This window comes from Orycteropus afer, unplaced genomic scaffold (assembly GCF_000298275.1).
Source record: "Orycteropus afer afer isolate SDZICR_OR568_19922 unplaced genomic scaffold, OryAfe1.0 scaffold00007, whole genome shotgun sequence".
In the NCBI taxonomy this organism is placed as follows: domain Eukaryota; kingdom Metazoa; phylum Chordata; class Mammalia; order Tubulidentata; family Orycteropodidae; genus Orycteropus; species Orycteropus afer.
This window is the reverse complement of record NW_006921594.1, coordinates 25,898,339-25,920,975: the sequence shown is the minus strand read 5'-3', so window position 1 is coordinate 25,920,975 and position 22,637 is coordinate 25,898,339. Positions and strand designations below refer to the sequence as shown.

Here is a 22,637-nt window from a genome sequence, read left to right as displayed (position 1 = left end):
TAATAGATATTTTATAGGGAGGAAGAAATAATGACAGTACATTTAAAGAATTAGGTGTTTCATTATAAATTTTTCTTATCTTGCTCACCTTCATGATTATGAGGTGAGGTGCAATTGCATAAGCTTGTGGAAGACAAAAATAAGAAAAAAATAGATTAGTTTTTGGGCTTAAAATACATATATGACAAGTTACTTATTTTCTGAAATAATTCAGACATGGAGAAAGGTGAAGATAAAGTAATAATGAATACATAGATATCCAGCAACCATATTGAAAATTAATATAATGAACATTCAAGTATCAATACCAATATTTAATAAATATTACAGTTTCACTTTTTTGATTCATATTTTTTAAAATACAACATTTCAAATAGTCAAATTTTTCTTTTAACTGTCTTGAAACAAAAGTTTGTTTTCCGTGAGATTGCGGAATAAGGTTGGGCAATCCTACTTCCGTAGTGATACTGCCTCGGAAACCCAAGAAGGGGTTGCTATGAGTCAGGGCTGACTCGATGGCACATAACAACAACAACAACAACAACATACTAATGCATGAAATTAAATAATTTCAAAGCCCTGTTTATTTTAAAGCCATTTTAATAAATTAAGAAAAAGATTTTGTGTAATTTTTAGAGTTTTTTAATAATAAAAACTTAAAAGTTTAGACTGTCACATGATGAAGAACTAAAAATTTTATAACTAATTCAGTTTCTTTTCAAAAGGAAATTATTTGAAGATTAAGAGTATGTTTCTGTTTGCTAGCCTAACACTTCACAATTTTATACTGTGGAAAATTTTCTGTTACCTATGCTCCATATACTTATTTTTTTACTGTGCATCATTCTTCCCAAAGAACTTCTGTGCCAAACTTTTAACATTGGCCAGTTTGTGTGGGGACAATTGTATCGTGGTAGAATTTAAGGTTTTAAAAACTTTATTTTGCTAATATTAATATTTTTTATAATAAGTATATATTACTTTGGAATTTTAAAAAATAACAGTAAATGTTAAACATAGATAGAAACCAAAAACTCCAGCTCACTGCCATCAGGTTGGTTCTGATTAATAGGTGCTTTTAAATTATCTTCTGATACATGGTATTAAATTCAGCATCTTTTCACAATGAATATGGTATGAAAAGAACAGTCAAATAAATATATTGCTTCCTTATTTTCTCCTTTTTGGTTTTACTCATCAAACTTATAAACAATGGTTTTGATCATACTGTTTATGATAATTAGAGGGGATAGCATTATTTTGCTTTACTTTCCTAACAGGAAAATAGTACCAATTTTTTACCTTTCCACATTCGAATATACAGTCCTGGAGGGGAAGAATTACTATGCTGATTTGAGAAATTAATGATGTTCTAATACTTTGACAAGCGTAATCTGGACTGTTGTTATGTGCTGTTGAGTCGGACCGACTCAGAGCGACCCCTCCTTGGGTTTCTGAGGCAGTATCACTGTGGAAGTGGATTGCCCCATCTTCTTTCGGAGGAGTGGCTGATCTGGACTATAAAAACTCTTTTGAGCTATCAGTAGAAAAAATATTTAACCTAACTGATTTATAGACTCTAATATGTTATAGGGAGCTCTGGTGGCATAGTGCCTAAGGCATTTGACTGCTAACCAGAAGGCTGGCAGTTCAAACCTACCAGCCACTCCTTGGAAGGAAGGCTGGGCAATCTACTTCCGTGGTGATACTGCCTTGGAAACTAAAGAAGACGTCGCTATGAGTCGGATCAGACTCAACGGCAGTGAGTTTTTGAGTTAATATGTTATAACTTGTGTTTTTAATTATATAATATTTTCTGTTTTTGAGAGTAATCAAACTTTGTAAATCAAAAGACAACAAATAGCAACATTAGCATTGGAAGAAAAATATAACTGTATATTGATTTTTATTTTTTATTTTCTTCAAAATACAGAATATTTTGGCTTGTGAGGTTCATTAATTGTATTTTAGTATAAAACTAAGTAAAATAATTTGGTTTGTGTTTTATGCTTTGAATGATGAAAGACAAAAATGGAACCATGCATTTTGTGAAATGTTTGTTTCTACATTGCTATTATCTCTGTGATCATTGTTTCATATTATTTCTAGATAAAAGAATGGCTCTGTTTGAACTGTCAGATGCAGAGAGCTCTAGAAGGTGATCTGGCTCCGATTCCATCCTCACCCCAGCCCAAACCAAAGACTGCTCCTGCTGTTTCCACACCATCAGTGAGCAGGTCATCCCCACAATCACAGCAGTCTTCCCCAAAGAAGGGTGCTGTACCCAAACAGGAGATCTCGAAGCCACCTGAGTCTAAAAAACCCCCACCACTAGTGAAACAACCAACACTTCACGGATCTTCACTACCCATGGCCAAGCAGCCTCGTGTAACAGAGCCCTCAGCCCAGCCAGCCCCTCCTACAGAGCCTTCTGTTCCACCGGAGCAGGCCAAATCCTCCATGGCTGATGCTAAACCAAAGCTGCCCAAAATGGTAAAGCCAGCCACAGACGTATCTTCATTGTCAGCAGCAACAAAACCTGAGGTTCCAAGCGCCAAAGTACAGTCACAGCCTCCGGAGAAAATAGCCCCTCCTTTCAAAACAGACACTGCCAAACCCTCACAAAGTTTTCCACCAACAGGAGAAAAAATCACCCCACTTGATTCTAAAGCCATGCCTCGGCCTGCATCTGATTCTAAAATTATTTCACATCCTGGGCCTATGTCAGAGAGCAAAGATCAAAAACAAGTTGATCCAGCTCAAAAGAAGGAAGATCCCAAGAAAGCACAATCTAAAATGAGTCCAAAGCCAGATGCCAAGCCCGTGCCAAAAGTGTCAGCAACCCCCCCTGCTCCACGACCTACCACTGGCCAAACTCCCCCCATATTGCAACAGCCCCCAAAGACTCAGGAGCAGTCAAGACGTTTCAGTCTGAATCTAGGAAGTATCACTGATGCCCCTAAATCACAGCCCACAACTCCTCAAGAAACTGTGACTGGGAAACTCTTCGGGTTTGGAGCATCTATCTTCAGCCAGGCATCAAATTTAATTTCCACAGCAGGGCAGCCTGGACCTCATCCACAAAGTGGGCCAGGGGCCCCATCAAAGCAAGCTCCTCCTCCTCCTCAGGGGCCACCCAAATCCACAGGTCAGACACCACCAGCACCTGCAAAGGTCATACCTGGCAAAAAGGAAACAAAAGTTCCAGCAGCTGAAAAACTAGAACCCAAAGTTGAACACGTTCCAATCGTGAGAAGAACAGAAACAGAAAAGAAGCCTCCATCTACTAAGGATAGCAAACCTTCAGTAACTGAGCCGCAAAAGGCTGTCCTTCCTCTTAAAGCAGAGAAAACCCCTAAAGCAGAATCGGCATGTCCTCTCTGCAAAATTGAACTCAATATAGGTTCTGAGGATCCTCCTAACTTTAGTACTTGCACTGAGTGCAAGAATCAAGTGTGCAATCTCTGTGGATTTAACCCGACACCACACTTGACTGAGGTAAGCCATACCTTCATTTTACATAGATGTTCACATACTGGTGTATAATATTTTGATGACCAATTTCTGAGCAAAAATATTTCTAATGAAGAAAACAATCAATATTGATATCTTAGAAGAAGTTTTAATTACTCATTAAATGCTTATACTCTTATTAAGTATTCATAGAATTTAGACTTGTCTCAGTTAATACACCAGACGTAAGGAGGTAACTTGAGCCAATGACGTGAAGTAACAGTTTGTCCAGCTATTTATGAATTGAAAGCCTACAGCTTTGAAGGAATGTATAAATGCCAAATAAAAATCACATTGACTTTTCACAGTATCTTTGGTGTTGCCAGTCTCTTGAATTATTAAGAAACAAGCTTAGTTGTATATACATAAACAATATGATAGATCTCATTTTACAGAAATTCTTAAGAACCTTGCGTAAGTGTTTAATAGAAAATAGTGGTTCAAATAGATGATGTCTAAGCTTTTAATAGCTCAGTTTGAGATATTTGGCTTATCAGTATAAAGGAACCTCTGGTGGCATAATGCCTAAGGCATTTGACTACTCACCAGAAGGTGGGCAGTTCAAACTCACCAGCAACGCCTTGGAGGAAAGATTGGGCAATCTAGTGCCGTAGAGATTCCGCCTTGGAAACCTAAGGAGGGGTCGCTATGAGTTGAATCTACTCGATGGCATTAGCATCACATCACACCATGGGAAAAAAAAAAATATATATATATATAAACGTCAAAGATTATTTTTTCCTTATAGAAAAATAAGAATACTTTCTCTACGGTGTAAATTACTAAAAAAGCAGATGACAAATACGTGTCTAATATAATTATAAAATAATGGCAACTGGAACATTTGGATCTTAGGAGACTGGAGCTTAGAAAACTGCTGCTCTCTTAGATAAGTGACAATAGTGTTTTAATAAACATTTTGGAAATGAACCTAAAATAATTGTTCGTTGTTTTTATACAAATAAAAAAAAATAATAAGCCTTATTTAATTTCACTGTCCTTGATTTAATAATTCTTTGGGATGGAAAAATTGAATAGGTTTTAGCAGCTATACAGAAGAAGTTTAGGGGTTTTTTTTGACATAGTTTCTGATGAAACTTTTTTTAAAAAGAGTAAAACATCTAGAGCTTTATTTTTTTATTGTGGAAAGATGTTAGGTTGCTTTGATATTATTAAAGCCATGTCAAGGTATTATTTCCTACAGACTTAAGCAGATTTTTACCCTCTTTTATCAGTGATGAATAATGTTAACTAAGATCCATTTTTATAGGTAGATAATATTTGGTGCCTTTCAGCACTTCATGAGTGGTGGTGGTTGTTGTTGTCATGTGCCGTTGAGTCGGCCCCAACTCATAGCGACCCCTCCTTGGGTTGTCGAGGCAGTATCACTACGGAAGTAGATTGCCCCATCTTCCTTCCGAGGAGTGGCTGGTGGGTTTGAACCGCCAGCCTTCTGGTTAGCAGTCAAGTGCCTTAGGCACTATGCTACCAGAGATCCTTCAAGAGTGGTAAGAACTGTAATTATTACTTGTAGTGTTTTGGATTGAAGTTAACAGCAAAATTAAAACCAACCCTTACATTTCTTCAGTATTTTTAGAAGATCTGTTTTTGCTTGTGTATTCATGCAGAGGAAATACTGTTTTTCTCAGTACAATTCTATGTATTTTATAGATTTAAAAAATTGTACCCTTTAATGAGGAGCTTTATGGTATCAAAACAATGCCATTAATATAAATAGTTATAAAACAAACTGAACCATTAAAAACAAAACTATAATTTCTGCATTTAAAGTATATTTTGTGCACACTAAAAAGAAGTGTGTGTAGTAGGGAAGAGAATTGTAATTTATAAATAAAAGTACAAATATGTATATGTATATTCTTGGACTGTAGGTGATTATAAAAATTCTGTCAGTGTTTTCCAAATGTCAGTTGCGAGCCCTTGTGTAGAGAGACAATATGCTTTTCAGGGAACTCTCTTATTTTCTGTGTGTTGGTAAATTATAATTCCCTCCTCACTTCACTGCCATTGATTTGGATGTGACTCATAGCAACCCCACCTTGGGTTTCCGAGGCAGTATCACTAGGGAAGTAGATTGCTCAAGCTTCCTCCTGAGGAGTGGCTGGTGGGTTTGAACCGCCAGCCTCTGGTTAGCAGTCAAGTGCCTTAAGCACTACACCACCAGAACTCCTAAATTATGATTGGAGGTGGTAATTTGGAATGACTTGTTGAATGATGCAGAGAATTATCAAGTGCATGTTTGGAATTTCAGTAGTTGAAGTTTTTAAAATACAAATGGTCTTATGTATTTAGATATTTAGAAGTCTTATTTTAAATTGATCAGTGTCATTGAGAGCCTCTCATTGTTCAAATGATGTATTCTGCAGTCATTTCTTTGAATTTGGAAGATCGTACTGCAGAGGAAAAAATAATCTGAAGTAAGGAAAGCAACTAGTGCTCCTGGCTCACCTTGACTGTGCTAATCTGCGAAAAGTTTCCAGTTAGCATAAATCTTACTACTTTTTGCCTTCTGGTTTCTAGGTAAAGTCCATTGGCTGGTCTAGCTTCAGGGGAGTGACTGAAGGGTAGTTGAGTTTATCTGTGTTCGAATTATTATTAATAGTAGTATCCCGAAGCACTAGGACTTTGACTGGCAGTAGGGGCTAGTTGAAAAGAATAGCACAATGTATTTGCATCTGTGCATGTATATGTGTGTGCGTATTTGTGTACATGTATGTGAGTGTGTTGTGTGTGTATATATTTCTGTCAAATTCTAGATAGGATCCATAGGTTTAACTCATGGTGCTGTCTTGGTGTTTGTATCACTAATCTCTCGTCATTTTCCTCATTGAGGAGTGGTTAGGAAAGCACCTCTTCCTTGATCCTGGTTTTATATATGCTATTTTTTTTTTCATTCTGCTTGTGACATTTTTTTCTTTAGTATTTTCTGCTAAGCCAGTTACTGTACTTTCATCCTAATTTCAGAAAGCCAGTTTTGAAAATACCCACTTTCTGCTTGAAGTATCAAGAAATGATCTTCCTCAAGAAAGGATTCAACATTTCTAATTTTTTTTTTTTTTTAATAAAACAGTAAGCTCACTGTCAAATCTCTGCTTCTGTTACACAAATCAGTGTGAGGCAATACTTCATTTCCTATTGATGCCACTTTGCCCTCTTCCTCTGAGAGAAGAGCTAGGTTATCATGAGTCCCCTTCCCCCACTCATTAATGAAGCACACCTGTCTCTAAGGTTGTTTCCTGTCGCTCATGCACAGCGTCCCTGCAGCAGCACCTGAGGAGTGCCAAGGGATGCCTGTGGGGCCCAGGGGCAGCCAGGCTTCACACTGAGCTTTAGTGTTTAACTGTTTGATGCCTAGTTTGTATAAATGGAAGTATTTGTTAACTTCTAATAACAAGAAACTGTTCTCTTAGGCTTCCATTTCTGCCACACCAAGGACGATCTTGTCTTGGATGGGATTTTAAAAGTGGCAGTGAGTCAGGAAAGCTTTCTGAGAGCTAGTCTCAGAGAATTTGGAAGCATCATTGAGAACAAAAGCCTAATTTGGCCATGCATTTAATTACTGAATTTCTTTCATTCTGGTTCAGTTCAAAGGTTAAAGGAGTCAGATTTACCCAGAAGTGGGTACTGCTTTCATTGTTTTTATGATCTTTTTTTTTTTTTTTTGTAGTCCCTCACCTTCCCACCCCTGTTCAGCTTGAGTTTCTATCTAAGTATTCACTCATAATTTATTGTTGTTATTGTTATTGTAGGATTGTGCACATAACAGTATTTTCCTTTGTTACATTAAACTCATGTGCTCCTCCCAGTGTTGTCTTCTGCCTTGATCGTTTTGTGATGCCCTTCCCTTTATCGCATACTGCCTTTCCCTTCACCCAAGTTAATGTTGTCCTTGTTATGTGCCGTTGAGTTGCACCTGACTCATAGCGACCCCTCCTTCAGTTTCCGAGGCAGTATCACTATGGAATTAGGTTGCCCAACCTTCCTTCCGAAGAGTGGCTGCTGGGTTTGAACTACCAGCCTTCAAGTTATTAATAAATTTATAGTATTTGTCAGGTAATCTTTGGATTACAAAATCAGACTTTAAGTATATTTTCTCATGTTTAGCAAGTTCTACAATCACAGTTTTTCTTTTCTAAGAAGATAATTGTGCAAGGCCTAAATGATGTAGGGATCAGAATCAGAATTGACTCAGCAGCAGTGGGTTTGGTGTAGCTGAGATTCCTTCAGATTTTAGCCGTGACTTTTAGCCAGGGACTTCTGCATTCTCTCTCAGTTACTCAAAAGTGTTTTTGTCGAGATATGTTACTTTTATGAGTTAGACAACCACATTGTATCTTGTCTTTAAAGATAATCACTTAATACTTTAAAAATAATATGTCTATTTTTTAAAAAAAAAATTGTGTTTGTATTTGAAAGAGAAATTTTAGCAAAGGCTAAACGTGTGATAAGGAATGAGAAGAAAAGAATTTTCTCCTCCCAATCATCAGTGTCAAAAGAAATACATAAGTGAGATCTAGATTCTACATGAAAGTTTATGGCATCCATGGCAAAGAGGGATAGGTGATGGTGTTCTTGACTGAATGTGGTTCATCACCTTCTCTGTAGAAACAAATATTTCAGTTATTAATTTTTAGGAAATATGTGATGTTATTTTTTATGAAGTGATACTAAGTCAAAATCCAAATATAGATTTAAAATAGATAGTTTTGCTTAAATAAAAATATAATTTCACCATTAGTCTCTTTTATATGTATTTTTACATAGATAATATTCTACTCCATATGATAACAATTCTGTAATCAAACAGTATTTTTTTAATGCATTTTCTTGAAATATAATTTATCTACAAAGAAATACACAAAACTAAAGTGACATGGGTCAATGCATTTTTTTTTTTTTTTTCAGTGTTCTCTTCCTTCCCCTCCCACTCCTGGTAACCAACAAAGTTTCCTTCCATATACAAGCCTTTCCTTGACTTTTTACAATAATGAACTAATACATAGTTGTCTTTCTGTGATTGACTTATTTTACTCAGCATAATGTCCTCTGAGTTTATTCATGTTATGTGGTGTTTTGTAGATTCTACATTATTCTTTAGTGTTTCATAGTATTCCATTGTGTGTATGTATCATAGTTTGGTTATCCATTCTTCTGTTGATGGGCACCTGGGTTGTTTCCATTTTTTTGCTATTGTAAATAGTGTTGCGATGAACATGGGTGTGCATATATTTGTTCTTGCCCTGGATCTCACTTCTTTAGGGTATATGTCTAGTAATGGGATTGCTAGGTCAAATGGTATTTCTAATTACAGCTTTTTGAGGAATTGCCATACTGCTTTCAACAGTAGTTGTATCATTTTACAGTCCCACCAGCGGTATATAAGAGTCCCAGTCTCTCCACATCCCTTCCAGCATTTGTATTTTCTGTCTTGTTGAATTTTGCCATTAGTGCTGGGGTGAAACGGTATCTCATTGTTTTGATTTGGATCTCTCTGATGACTAATGATCATGAGCATTTCTTCATGTATTTGCTGGTTGCCTCAAAAGCCTCTTTGGTGAAGTTCTATTCATGTCTTCTGCCTATTTTTAATTTGGATTGTTAATCTTTTCTTTGTTGAGGTGCTGGGGTTTTCTGTAAAGTTTAGAGATAAGTCCCTTGTCAGATATGTCATTGCCGAATATTTTTTCCCAACCTGTAGGTTATCTTTTGACTCTTTTGGAGAAGTCATTTGAAGCACATGAAATTTTTTTAGAAGGTCCCATTCAGCTAGTTTATCTACAGCTGTTTATGCATTTTTTGGTTATACCTGACAGTCTGTTTATGCCATAAATTTTGTTGTTGCTTGCTGTTATGTGCTGTTGAGTCGATAGACCCCTCCTTGAGTTTCTGAGGCAGTATCACTATGGAAGTAGATTGCCCCATCTTCCTTCTGAGGAGTGGCTGGTAGGCCCTCTAAATTTACCTGTTTTTTTCCTTGAGGAACTTTATTGTTTTAGGTTTCACATTTAAGTTTGATCCATCTGGAGTTAGTTTTTTGTGTATGGTGTGAGGTAGGGATCTTGTTTCATCTTTCTGCAAATAGATATCTAATTTTGCCAGAACCATTTGTTAAAGAGACCGCCACTTCCCCATTTAATGGATTTCAGCCCTTTGTTAAAAATCAGCGACTATGGGTCAATGGATCTATTTCTGGGTTCTCAATTCTCTTCCACTGGTCTATATATCTGTCATGTACCAGTACCAGGCTGTTTTGACTACTGTGGCTGTGTAGTAGGTTTTGTGATCTGGCAGTGTGAGACCTCCTACTTTGTTCTTCTTCAATAGTGCTTTGCTTATTTGAGGTCTCTTTCCTTTCCAAATAAATTTAGTGGTTGGTTTTTCCATATCCTTAAAGAATGCTAATGGGATCTGGATTGGAATTACATTGAATGAATAGATTGCTTTGGGTAGTACTGACATTTTCACAATGTTCAGCCTTCCTATCCACAAGCATGGTATGTTCTTCTATTTATGTAGATCTCTTACGGTTTCTTGGAGTAGTGATTTGTACAGGTCTTTTGTGTCCCTAGTGAGATTTATTCCCAGGTATTTTATTTTTTGGTAGCTGTTGTAAATGATACTGATTTCCTTATTTTCAGCAATCTCTTTGCTGCTGTAGAGGAAGCCAACTGATTCTTGTATCCCACTACTATGCTAAATCTCTCAATTAGTTCCAGTATTGTTTTTGCTGAGTCTCTTGGGCTTCCTAGGTATAGGATCATATCATCAGAAAATAGGGATAGTTTGACTACTTCCTTACCAATTTGGATGCCTTTGATTTCCCTTTCTTGCCTTATTGCCCTGGTTAGGACTTCCAATACAGTGTTGAATAGAAGTGGTGATAGAGATGCATCCTTGTCTGGTTCCTGTTCGCGAGGGGAATAGTTTCAATCTCTTGCAAGGGGAATGGTTTCAATCTCTCTCCATTGAGAATAATGTTGGCTGTTGGTTTTGTATATATGCCCTTTATTATGTTGAGGAAATTACCTTCTATTCCTACTTTGTTGAGAGTTTGTATCAGAGTGGGTGTTGGATTTTATCAAATGCCTTTTCTGCATCGATTGATATGATCATGTTGTTCTTTTCCTTTGTTTTATTTATGTAATGAATGACGTTGATTGTTTTTCTAATGTTGAACAATCCTTACATACCTGGTATGAACCCCATTTGGTCATAATCAATTATTTTTTTGAGTCTATTGGGTAAGATTTTGTTGAAGATTTTTGCATCTATATTCATGAGGGATATTGGTCTGTAGCTTTCATTTTTAGTGATGTCTTTGCCTGGTTTTGCTAGCAAGATTATGCTTGCTTCATAAAATGAATTTGGGAGGCTTCCATCCTTTTCTGTGTTCTGGAATAGTTTGAGTAGCATTGGTGTCAGTTGTTCTCTGAATGTTTGGTAGAATTCTCCGGTGAAACCATGTGGGCCAGAGCTTTTTTTTGTTGATAATTTTTCTTATGACCTGTTCAATTTCTTTTGTTATGTATCTCTTCAACTTTTCTATCTCAGTCTGTGTTAGCTTAGGTAAGTAGTGTGTTTCTAGAAATCTGTCCATTTCTTCTAGATTATCAAATTTGTTGGAGTACAGTTCTTAGTATCCTAATATTATCCTTTTAATTTCTGTTGGTTCTGTTTAGGTGTCACCCAATTCATTTCTTATTCGTGTTATTTGTATTTCCCCCCTCTTTTCCTTTATTAAATTTGCCAGTTGTTTGTCAATTTTAGTAATCTTTTCAAAGAACCAACTTCTAGTCTTGATTGTTTTCTATAGTCTGTTTCCTGTTTGATTTCTTTCTGCTTGAATCTTTATTTTTTTCTTTCCTTCTGGTGACTTTAGGCATTTTTTGCTCCTCTTTTCCTAATTGTTGGAGATGTTGGGTTTAGGTGTTGATTTTTGCTCTTTCTTCGTTTTTGATGTCTTCATTTATTGGTATAAATTGGTGTCTGATTACTGCTTTTGCTGTGTCCAAAAGATTTTGGTATGTTGTGTTTTAATTCTCGTTTTATTCAAGGAGTTTTAAAATTTCATGTTTTCTTTTTCTGTTACCCAGTCATTTTCAAAGAAGCTATTATTTAGTTCCCGTGTGTTTGTTCTTTTTCCATTGTTCTTCCTATTGTTGATTTCTTATTTTATAGCATTGTGATCTGAGAAGATGCTTTGCAATATTTTATTGTTTTTAAATTTATTGAGGCTTGCTTTGTGGCCTAACCTATGGTCTATCCTGGAGAATGTTCCATGTGTACTGGAAAAGAATGTATATTGTGCTGTTTTTGGGTGAAATGCTCTGTAGATGTCTATAAGGTCAAGTTGTTGGATTGTATTGTTTAGTTCTTCTGTTCCTTTGTTGAGTTTCTTTCCAGTTGTTCTATCTTTCATTGAAAGTGGTGTATTAAAATCTTCTATGACTGTGGAGTCAGTTATTTTTCTTTTCTTTTCTCTTAGAATCTGGTTTATGTATTTTGGGGCTCTTTCATGCTGTGCATAAATATTTATTATTGCTATGTTCTCTTGTTCAGTCAATCCTTTAATCATTATATAATGTCTTTCCTTGTCTTTTATGGTGGCTTTTGTCTTAAAGTCAATTTTATCAGAAATTAATATTGCCATTCCTGGTTGGGTGGTCTACTTCTGTAATGATACTGCCTTGGAAACCCAAGGAGGGGTCGCTATGAGTCGGGTCTGACTCGACGGCACATAACAACAAACAACAGCTCTTTTATAGTTGCCATTTGCTTGATATATCTTTTTCCAACCTTTGATTTTTAGTCTACTTTTGTCTTTGTCTCTAAGGTGTGTTTCTTGTAGATAGCATATTGGTGGATTATGTTTTCTTATCCAGTCTGCAACTCTCCATCTCTTGAGTGGTGCATTTAATCCATCTACATTCAGTGTAATTTTCAACAGGTATGCATTAGTTGCTGTCATTTTGTTATGTGTTTTTCCATCGTGTTCCTGGTTTCTTTGTTCCATATAATTTTCTGTGCTGACCTCATTATGTTTATGAATTGTGTTATCACCTTCTTTCTTGTTGTTGTTTTTTTTTTTTTGGTTGTTGTTGTTATGTGCCATTGAGTTGAACCCGACTCATAGCAACCCCTCCTTGGGTTTCTGAGGCAGTGTTACTATGGAAGTAGATTGCCCCATCTTCTTTCTGAGGTATTTGCTAAATATTGAGTTGTACTCTTTTTTATTTTGATGTGAATGTTTATCATTTGTCTTTGAGGTTACCCTGTGATTTATAATTTTCTTCCCAACTTTAGAACAGTCCGTTCCTTTCTTGCAGTTGTCTTGACTTTACCATTTAGAAGCTTTGTAACTACACGGTTTTCCCTCTTTTTGATTTGTATTTGTACTCATTTGTCTCTGTTTCCCTGTTTACAGTTTTGTAGGCTTATTTACTTTGGATACTTCCATAACTGGGTTGGTTTCTGGGGTGTGTCATCATGTGTGTAATGGTCAGTTGTTGTTTGCTGTTGTTGGTTTTCTGTCAAAAGGACTCCCTTTAGCATCTCTCATAAGGTTGGTCTGGTTTTAACAAATTCCCTTAATTTCTGCTTATCTAGAAATGTCCTAATATCACCATCATATTTGAAGGACAGTTTTGCTGAGTATATAATTCTTGGTTGAAAATTTTTTTCTTTCAGGGCTTTATATTGTCCCATTGTCTTCTCACCTGCGTGGTTTCTGCTGAGGAATATGAGCTTAGTCTTATTGGTTGCCCCTTGTAGGTAACTGTTAGTTTTTCCCATGCTGCTTTCAGGATTCTTTCTTTGTCTTTGGTTTTGGTGAGTTCGATGATGATGTGTCTTGCTGATTTTCTTTTGGGATCTATCCTGTTTGGGGTTCATTGGACTTCTTGAATGGATATATTCTCATCTTTCATTATACCAGGGAAATTCTCTTCCAACAAGTCTTCGACAATTTTCTCTGTAGTTTTATTTGTCTCTTTCTGTTTTGGAATTCCGATTGTTGTTGTTGTTAGGTGCTGACGAGTTGTCTCTGAGTCATAGTGACCCCATGCACAGAATTGAAATACTGCTCTGTCCTGTGCCAGCTCCATGATCCTTGCTGTACTTGAGCCCATTTTTACAGCCACTGTCTCAATCCATCTTGTTGAGGGCCTTCCTCTCCTTCATTGACTCTTCACCTTACCAAGCGTGATACCCTTCTCTAGGGAATGGTTCCTTCTTACAACATGACAAAGGTAGGTGAGACAAAGTCTGGCCATTCTCACTTCCAAGGAGCACCCCAGCTATACATCTTCTAGGACAGATTTGTTAGTTCTTTTAGCAGTCCATGGTACTTTCAGAATTTTTCACCAGCACTACAACTCAAAAGCACCAACTCTTCTTTAGTTTTCCTTATTCATTGTCCAGCTGTCACATGCATATAAGGTGATTCAAAGTGCCATGGTTTGTGTCAGGAGCACCTTATTCCTCAAGGAGACATCTTTGCTCTTCAACACTCGAAAGAGGTCTTTTGCAGCCTATTTGCTTAGTGCTATATGTCATCTGATGTCCTGACTGCTGCTTCCATTGGTATTGATTGTGGAACGAAGTAGTATGAAGTCTTTGACAACTTCAGTCTCTTCTCCATTTATCATGATGCTACTTATAGGTCCAGTTGTGAGGATTTTTGTTTTCTTTATATTGAGGTGTAATCCATACTGCAGACTATAGTCTTTTATCTTCGTCAGTAGGTGCTTCAAGTCATCCTCACTCTCAGCAAGCAAAGTTGTGTCATCAGTGTATCACAGGTTGATAATGATTCTTCCTCCAGTCATGATGCCCGTTCTTCTTCATATAGTCCAGCTTCCCAGCTTATTTGCTCAGCATACAGATTGAATAAGTATGGTGAAATGATACAACCCTGACACACTCCCTTCCTGATTTTAAACCATTCAGTGTCCTCTTGTTCTGTTCAAACAACAACCTCCTTGTCTATGTATAGGTTCATCATGAGTACAATTAAATGTTCTGAAATTTCCATTCTTCTCAGTGTTATCCACAACTTGTTATGATCCACACAATTGAATGCCTTTTCATGGTCCTTAAAACACAAGGACACATCTTTCTGGTATTCTTTGCTTTGAGCCAAGATCCATCTGACATCAGCAGTGATAGCCCTCATTGCACATCCTCTTCTGAATCCAGCTTGCATTTCTGGAAGTTCTCTGTCAGTATACTGCTGCAACCATTTTTGAATTATCTTCAGGAAGATTTTGTTTGCATGTGTTATTAATGATATTGTTTGATAGTTTCCACATTCTGTGGGTTCACCTTTCTTTGGAATGGGTACATATATGGATCCTTTCCAGTCAGTTGGCCATGTGGCTGTCTTCCAAAGCTCCTGGCATAGCCAAGTGAGTGCCTCCAGTGCGGCATCCATTTGTTGAAACATCTCACTGGATATTCTGTCAGTTCCTGGAGTCTTGTTTTTCGCCACTTTGGTGCAGGTTCAACTTCTTCCTTCTATACCAGTGGTTCTTGGTCATATGCCCCCCTGAAATAGATGAATATCACCGATTTCTTTTTAATACAGTGACTCTGTATTCCTTCCATCTTCTTTTGTTGTTTCCTGCATCATTCAATATTTTGCCCATAGAATCTTTCAGTATTGCAACTCGAGGCTTAATTTTTTTCATCAGTTCTTTCAGCTTGAGAAATGCTTAGCATTTTCTTCCTTTTGGTTTTCTAATTCCAGGTGTTTGCACATTTCATTATAATAATTGACTTTGTCTTCTCTAGTTGCTCTTTGAAATCTTCTGTTCAGCTCTTTAATCTTTTCATTTCTTCCATTTGCTTTAGGTACTCTCAGTTCAAGGGTAAGTGTCAGAGTCTCTTGTGACATCTGTTTTGGTCTTTTCTTCCTTCCCTGTCTTTTTAATGACCTTTTGCTTTCTTCATGGATGATGTTCTTGATGTCATCCCACAATTCCTCTGGTTTTTGGTCATTGGTATTCACTGCAGCAAATCTATTTTTTAGATGGTCTTTAAATTCAGGAGGGATGTATTCAAGGTCATATTTTGGCTCTTGTGGACTTTTTTTAATTGTCTGCAATTTCAAGTTGAACTTTCATATGAGCGGTTGATAGTCTGTTCCATAATCAGCTCCTGGCCTTGTTTTGGCTGAAGATACTGAGCTTCTCCATCTATCACCTCTTTCCACAGATGTAGTCAGTCTGATTCATGTGTACTATATCTGGCAAAGTGTGTGTGTATAGCCACCATTTGTGTTGTTGAAAAAAAGGTATTTGTAATGAATAAGTCATTGGTCTTGCAAAATTCTATCATGTGCTATCCAGGTTATTTCTGTCACTGAGGCCAAATTTTCCAACTACTGGTGATTCTTCTTTGTTTCCAACTTTTGCTTTCCAATCACCAGTGATAATTAACACATCTTGATTGCATATTTGATCAGTTTCAGACTGCAGAAGTTGATAAAAATCTTCAACTTCCTCATCTTTTGCATTGGTGTTTGGTTCATAAATTTGAATAATATTAGTATTAACTGGTCTTTCTTGTAGGGGTATGGATGTTATCCTATTACTGACAGCATGGTACTTCAGGACAGATCTTGAAATATCCTTTGTGATGACGAATGCCATGTCATTCCTCTTCAGTTTGTCATTCCTGGCATAGTAGATATTTGGTTGTCTGATTCACAATGGCCCAAACCAGTCCATTTCTGCTCACTAATGCTTAGGATATTGATCTTTATGTGTTCCATTTCATTTTTGACAACTTTCATTTTTCCTAGATTCACACTTCATACATTCCATGTTCTAATTATTAATGGATCTTTCTCCTCAGTTTGAGTCATGCCACACCAGCAAACTGAGTCCTGAAAGCTTTACTTTATCCTTATCATTAACGATTCTGCTCTGATGAGGCAGCACTTTCCCAGTCATATTTTGAGTGCCTTCTGACTTAGGGCTCATCTTCTGGCACTGTATTGGACAGTGTTTTAGGGATATTCATAAAGTTGTCCAGTAATACATCAGTGTTTCTCTGCTATTCATAAGGTTTTCCTTGGCTAGTTATTTGAGAAGTGGATGGCCTCTTCCTTCTTCCAAGTCTTTTTCAGTCTGGAAGCTGCATTGAAATCTCTGTGGCATGTACAACACTGCTGGCATCTGAAACACCAGTGGCACGGCTTCCAGCCTCACAGCAACACTCAAGCCATCACAGTAGGACAAACTGACAGACAAGTCTGTCTCCCTTGGTTGTTCCAAACTTCTCCGCCTTCTCCTTACCTGGATCCTGCTGCCATCAGCCTGGGCTTTCCTGACTTCCTGCCTTAGCTGGGGCCTCTGTCCCCTACCTTAGCTGGATCCTGCCACCTTCAGCCCTGGCTTTTCCACCTTCCTGCCCACCAGCCACTCCTCAGAAGGAAGGTTGGGCAATCTACTTCTGTAGTGATACTGCCTCAGAAACCCAAGGAGTGGTCACTATGAGTTGGGTCCGACTCGATGGCACATAACAACAACAGTAACAGCCTTGGGTGGCAGCTCTCTCCCTCCCCTTACTGGATCTTGCTGCTGTCTGCCCTGGCTTTTCCACCTTCCTGCCTTGGGAAGGTCATTCCTTTTGATGATATCCCACATGGACCTTAGGGTTTTCATCTTTTTTCTGATTGACCCCTTTTCAATGAAGTATTGTGGTATTTGTCTTCAGTCTCACTAATTCTGTCTTCTGTTGATTCAGTTCTACTTCTTTGACTGTTCAATGTGTTAATCTATTTCTGAAAATTTAGTATTAATCTTCTGGATTTCCATCTGTAGATTTTGTATTATTTATGATTTTTCATTTATTTTGTCATTTTGTTCTTGCATTGTCTTTTGAAATTGTTGTAGGATTTTCTTTGTATTTTCCTTAATTTTGTCAGTGTTTTCCTTGATCTGTCTCTCAGTCCTTAGAAGGTACCTAAATATAATTCTTTTGAATTCCTTATCAGGGAGTGCCAATGCTGCTTCTCCCTCCAGGATGTGTTCTGCATCTGTATCCTGGTCCCTTGTTTCTCCTGCTTTATCTTGCTTCTTTGTGTGGTCTTTGTTGCTCTCTTGTCTCCGAGACATTGTGACATTTTTGTATTTGTATTTGATCGGTGATTGTGTGTTGGAGTGATTTGCCCAAGATTTTCACTTTCTTTGTTTTGTTTGGATGTTATCTGAGAAAGCAGGGTACTGTGCTCCTCTTTTCACTAGTTGGCAACATTTATACACTCACCACCTGTCTCCTTTCCCATTGTCAGCCTCCCATATGTCCCTGCTGTCCTTGGCAAGCAGAGCCTATTCTTAGGTCCTTGGAATCCAAATGAGAATGCTGCCACTTTAAATATCCAAAATGGCCACCTGTTGCAAACATTCAAAATGGCTGCACCCTTGGTCACTTTAAATATCCAAAATGTTCGATGCTTGTAAACAATCAAAATGGCTGCACCCTCTGGATAGCTGAAATTCCACAGCTCAGGTTGTCTCTCTCTTTGCTGTTTCCCTTCCTAGTCATCGGCTACTAGGGTAATCATCCCTGCAGCCCTTGGTGACCAGGGCTGATCTTTAGGTCAATTCTCAGGTCCCAACACCATTTGGAAATATTCAGGCTGTTGGTGCTGTCAGAGTAGCTGACTGTCCGGAGCTCCATCCATCTTCATGCTCACTGTTTTCATTCATGTTCTTCCACTAGTTGGTGGCTAATCCACTTCTGTATACTTCCTTTCAAATATCAGGGTGCCAGGATTATCTTTTGTATCTCTGTCAACAGGTTTCTTTTTTCTTTGTTGTAGATGGTCTGGGGAGCTTGTCTGCCTATTCCGCCATCTTAGTGGAAGTCTCTAATCAAACACTTTAAAAAATACCATTTAAAATGATTGAGTATTACAAAATTCTATTTAAAAAAACAACAAAAAACTCACTGTTGTTGAGTTGATTCTGACTTACAGTGACCTCTCCTTGGGTTTCTGAGGTGGTATCTCTATGGAAGTAGATTGCCTAGTCTTCTTTCTGAGGAGTGGCTGGTGGATTTGAACCACCATCCTTCTAGTTTGTAGTCGTATGCCTTAGGCACTACATCACCAGAGATCCTAGAAAATTCTATGGATGTATGTTATTTCATGGGAGCTCTGGGTAGTGTAGTGCCTAAGGCACTTGACTGCTAACCAGAAGGCTGGCGGTTCAAACCCACCAGCCACTCCTTGGAAGGAAGGTTGGACAATCTACTTCTGTAGTGATACCACCTTGGAAACCCAAGGAGGGGTCGCTTTGAGTCGGGTCTGACTCAACAGCACATAACAACAACAACAACATGTTATTTTGTATCCATTTCATATCCATATTAGGGATTTAGGTTCTGGTTGTTTTTTAAGTTATAAATAAGATGAACATTTTTGGAAATATATTTATCTGTATTTTTAACAATTTTCCAAACAAAGTGTACTACTATTCCAAAACCAAACCCAAACTCACTGTTGTCGAGTTGGCTCTGACTCATAGTGACCCCTCCTTGGGTTTCCGAAGCGGTATCACTACGGAAGTAGAATGCCCAACCTTCCTTCCGAGGAATGGCTGGTGGGTTTGAACCGCCAGCCTTCTGGTTAGCAGTCAGATGCCTTAGGCACTATACCACCAGAGCTCCCATAGTACTATTAGTGTTACTAAGACAAAGGATAAGTAAGCACTCTGTAGTGTCTTACTCTCTAAGGGGCTATAATACTGTTGTTGTTGTTGTTATGTGCTATTGGATTGGACCTGACTCATAGCGACCCCTCCTTGGGTTTCCAAGGCAGTGTCACTTTGGAAGTAGATTGCCCAGCCTTCCTTCCGAGGAGTGGCTGGTGGGTTTGAACTGCCAGCCTTCTGGTTAGCAGTCAAATGCATTAGGCACTACACTACCAGACCTCCTAGGGGATATGATAGTAGTTGACATTGCTACCAGCAGTGTGTGTGATGATTTTCTCATTAAAGTCTTTCCAGAGTTGAATAATATAATTTACAATAATATTTGTTAATTTGGAAGTCTAAAAATTGTATAATATGTTGTTTTGATTTTTATTTCTGTGATTACCAGATATATTATTTGAATATTAAATTTAAATAGATCTTTCTAATTATGGCCTGATGAAACATTTTGCAAACATGGCCAGAAGAGGTAAATAGCTCTCAAACATGCTGCTATTTGTTTTGTCTTGAGTGAGCTGTTATTTAGGCAGAGCTGTGTGAAGGGCATTGTGCCATACACTTTTCTTACAGCAACACTGTGGGGTAGGTTTTACCACATTTTAGAGTTCAGACAAATGAGCACTAGACAGGTGCAATTACCAAGCCTCAGAGGTTGAGCCAGTGTTCTCTCTATTACACTATTATGTTTAAATAATCTAGGGAAATGGGTAACAGATGCCACCTGTTTGGTGTTCTATTTCCTATAAGTTGTGTCCCAAAGCAAACCCACTGCCATTGAGTCAATTTTGACTCATAGTCACAGCCTAGGTTTTCCAAGGGTGTAAATTTTTATGGAAGCAAACTGCACCATCTTTCTCTCACAGAATAGCTAATGTGTTCAAAACATTGGCCCTTTGGTTGGAAGCTCAGTGCCTCAACTACAGCAGTACCAGAACTCCTTGTAAGTTGTGTTAATGGATAATTAGACCAAAAAACAAACAAACAAACAAAAAAAAAACCAATCCCATTGCCATCAAGTAGAACTGCCCCATAGGGTTTCCCAGGCTGTAATCTTTATGGAAGCATATACCACATCTTTCTCTCATGGAGTGGCTGGTGGATTCGAACTACTGGTTAGTAGCCAAGCACCAAAGCTCCTAAAAACCCACTGCCATTGAATTGATTCCAACTCTTAGTGACCCTATAGGCCAGAGTAAAACTGCCCCATAGGATTTCCAAGCTATAACCTTTATGAAAGCAGACTTCCTCATCTTTGTCCCACGGCCAGCTGTTGGTATTGAACCAGTGACCTTTTGGTTAGCAGCTGCATGCTTTAACCACTGGGCCACAAGACTCCTAGTAGGAAATTACTAGTCCTTCAGTACTAAAAAAATTGTATACATGTGTGTCAATATAGGTAACATTTGGGGCTCATGGAGTAGATAGTGGTCGCTGTGTTATATAGTTGAATTTATTAGAATGGGGCAGGCTCAGAAGCATGGAGCCCAGCATCATTCTGCCATGTCCTTTCCAGATAAATTCAATAACCATTTATAGGTGAAAGCATATGGCTGCAGGATGAAATAGTTTTCTGCCTTCATATATGTTGCTGTTGTTGTTGTGTGCCATCGAGTCGGACCCGACTCATAGCGACCCCTCCTTGGGTTTCCGAGGCAGTATCACTACGGAAGTAGATTGCCTCATCTTCCTTCCGAGGAGTGGCTGGTGGGTTTGAACCGTCAGCCTTCTGGTTAGCAGTCAAGTGCCTTAGCCACTATGCTACCAGAGGAAGTGTGAAAATATACAATATACTTTTTCTGGCTGCAATAAATACTATTCTGTTCCTGCTGATGCGTTCAAAGACAAACTATGAAAATGATTTATGTGTAAGGTGTTCCTTTGGGTTGGTGAAGATTGTAAAATTATTGCTTCTATCAATTTTTTATAGTCTCCTTTGATATATAATCAAAAGCAGAATTATTATAAGTTATGATAAAACTGTCAGTTTATTTATGTTCTACTGTTTTTTTAAAGATGTATTGTCTAGTAAGTGAGACACTGACCACGTGTGGTATTTGAACAAAGTAGATATTTGGCGCTACCAGAGCTCCTAATCCAAAGTAAGATGTGATGTAATTGCAAAATATACACTGGATTTCAAAGATTTAGGATGAAAAAAAAAAAAGAATATAAAATATCTAATTAATATTTCATATTGATTATATGTTGAAATGATAATAGTTTTAATGAGTTAAACAAAATATATTAGTGTTGTTCTTATTTGATCACCTATTCTCCTTTACTTATGATATACTCATGTCTGATCTTTGTGCAAGCCATCTTTTTATTGCCCCATTTTGGACTTTACCCTTGTCTTCACTAATGACAGTAATTAGTATTTATAAAAATGTGTTGGCTGTAAGACTTCCTTTGACTCCCTATGCCACAGAGACTCACTTAAGTCTGGTTACTCTCATGTAGGTTGGTCTTCCATAAATATTGCTGCTATTGCTGTCTTTTCATTTAATTTTGCAGTTGAATATGCAGGTACAGCATTGCACTGCTTGGGATATGCTTCTTTCTCTCTAAATAGGGGGAGAAAGAAAACACCACAAATTTGTTGTACTATGAAAATCTGTTCCAAGGCTCAATTTCTTCATATTATGAAAGATAACAATTCTTTTAGCATTCTCCACTGAGCAGATGTCTCAGAGCTCTCATCATCAGGACATGCACTGCAGATGCATGGCCTGGCCAGAAGATTGATGCTCTCAGCTCCTGCTAATCACCAGGAAGCAATACCGACACTGTCTAATGCTGGTCATATCAGCCTCTGTGTCCATAGCAGCCTTTAGGTCAGGTCATCCTCTATTCTCCACTGACACCTCAGCTTCAGATCATTTCTCTGTTCTTTCCTTTCAGTGCTCTTAGATCTGTTTATACTTTACTGTTCTTAAGGCTTTGGGTGAGAATCATTAGCTTTTGGGTCAATTCCTACCAGAACACTCAGCAATACAAAATATCAAAGCTTGAATATATTATCTGGTCCATTATTTTCTTCCTTTGTTTTCTTGATGGCCATTAATTTTATTTTCAAAGCTCTGTTCTGACAATTTGAATTATACAAGTAATATTCATTAATACAGTCCATAGAGAACTGTAGTATCTGAGAAAAAAATGAATAACTTCCTCCTTCCTGGGACTTCTGTCAGTGATTGAGTATACATCCAGGTATGCCTTTAATTGTTTTTTTTTGTTTGTTTGTTTGCTTTTGTAATATATATTAGTAACATAGTAATGTAAATAATTTGGGATTACAAAGAAATTTTGTGGGCTAGTTATGTTTTTTGTAATCTATTTTGAAATGAGTATGTGCTGTTGGTTTATATATATGTATGTATGTAT

General features: G+C 37.6%; 1 protein-coding gene across 1 annotated transcript in view; it reads left to right on the top strand.

Moving 5' to 3' along the window:
* The window catches only part of PCLO (piccolo presynaptic cytomatrix protein), a 529,144-nt gene that overhangs the window by 23,018 nt on the left and 483,489 nt on the right, over window positions 1-22,637 (top strand). The window contains exon 3 of the mRNA XM_007944901.1: window positions 2,110-3,498. Coding sequence (XP_007943092.1) covers window positions 2,110-3,498 — 1,389 coding nt within the window. The remainder of the gene's footprint in view (window positions 1-2,109; window positions 3,499-22,637) is intronic.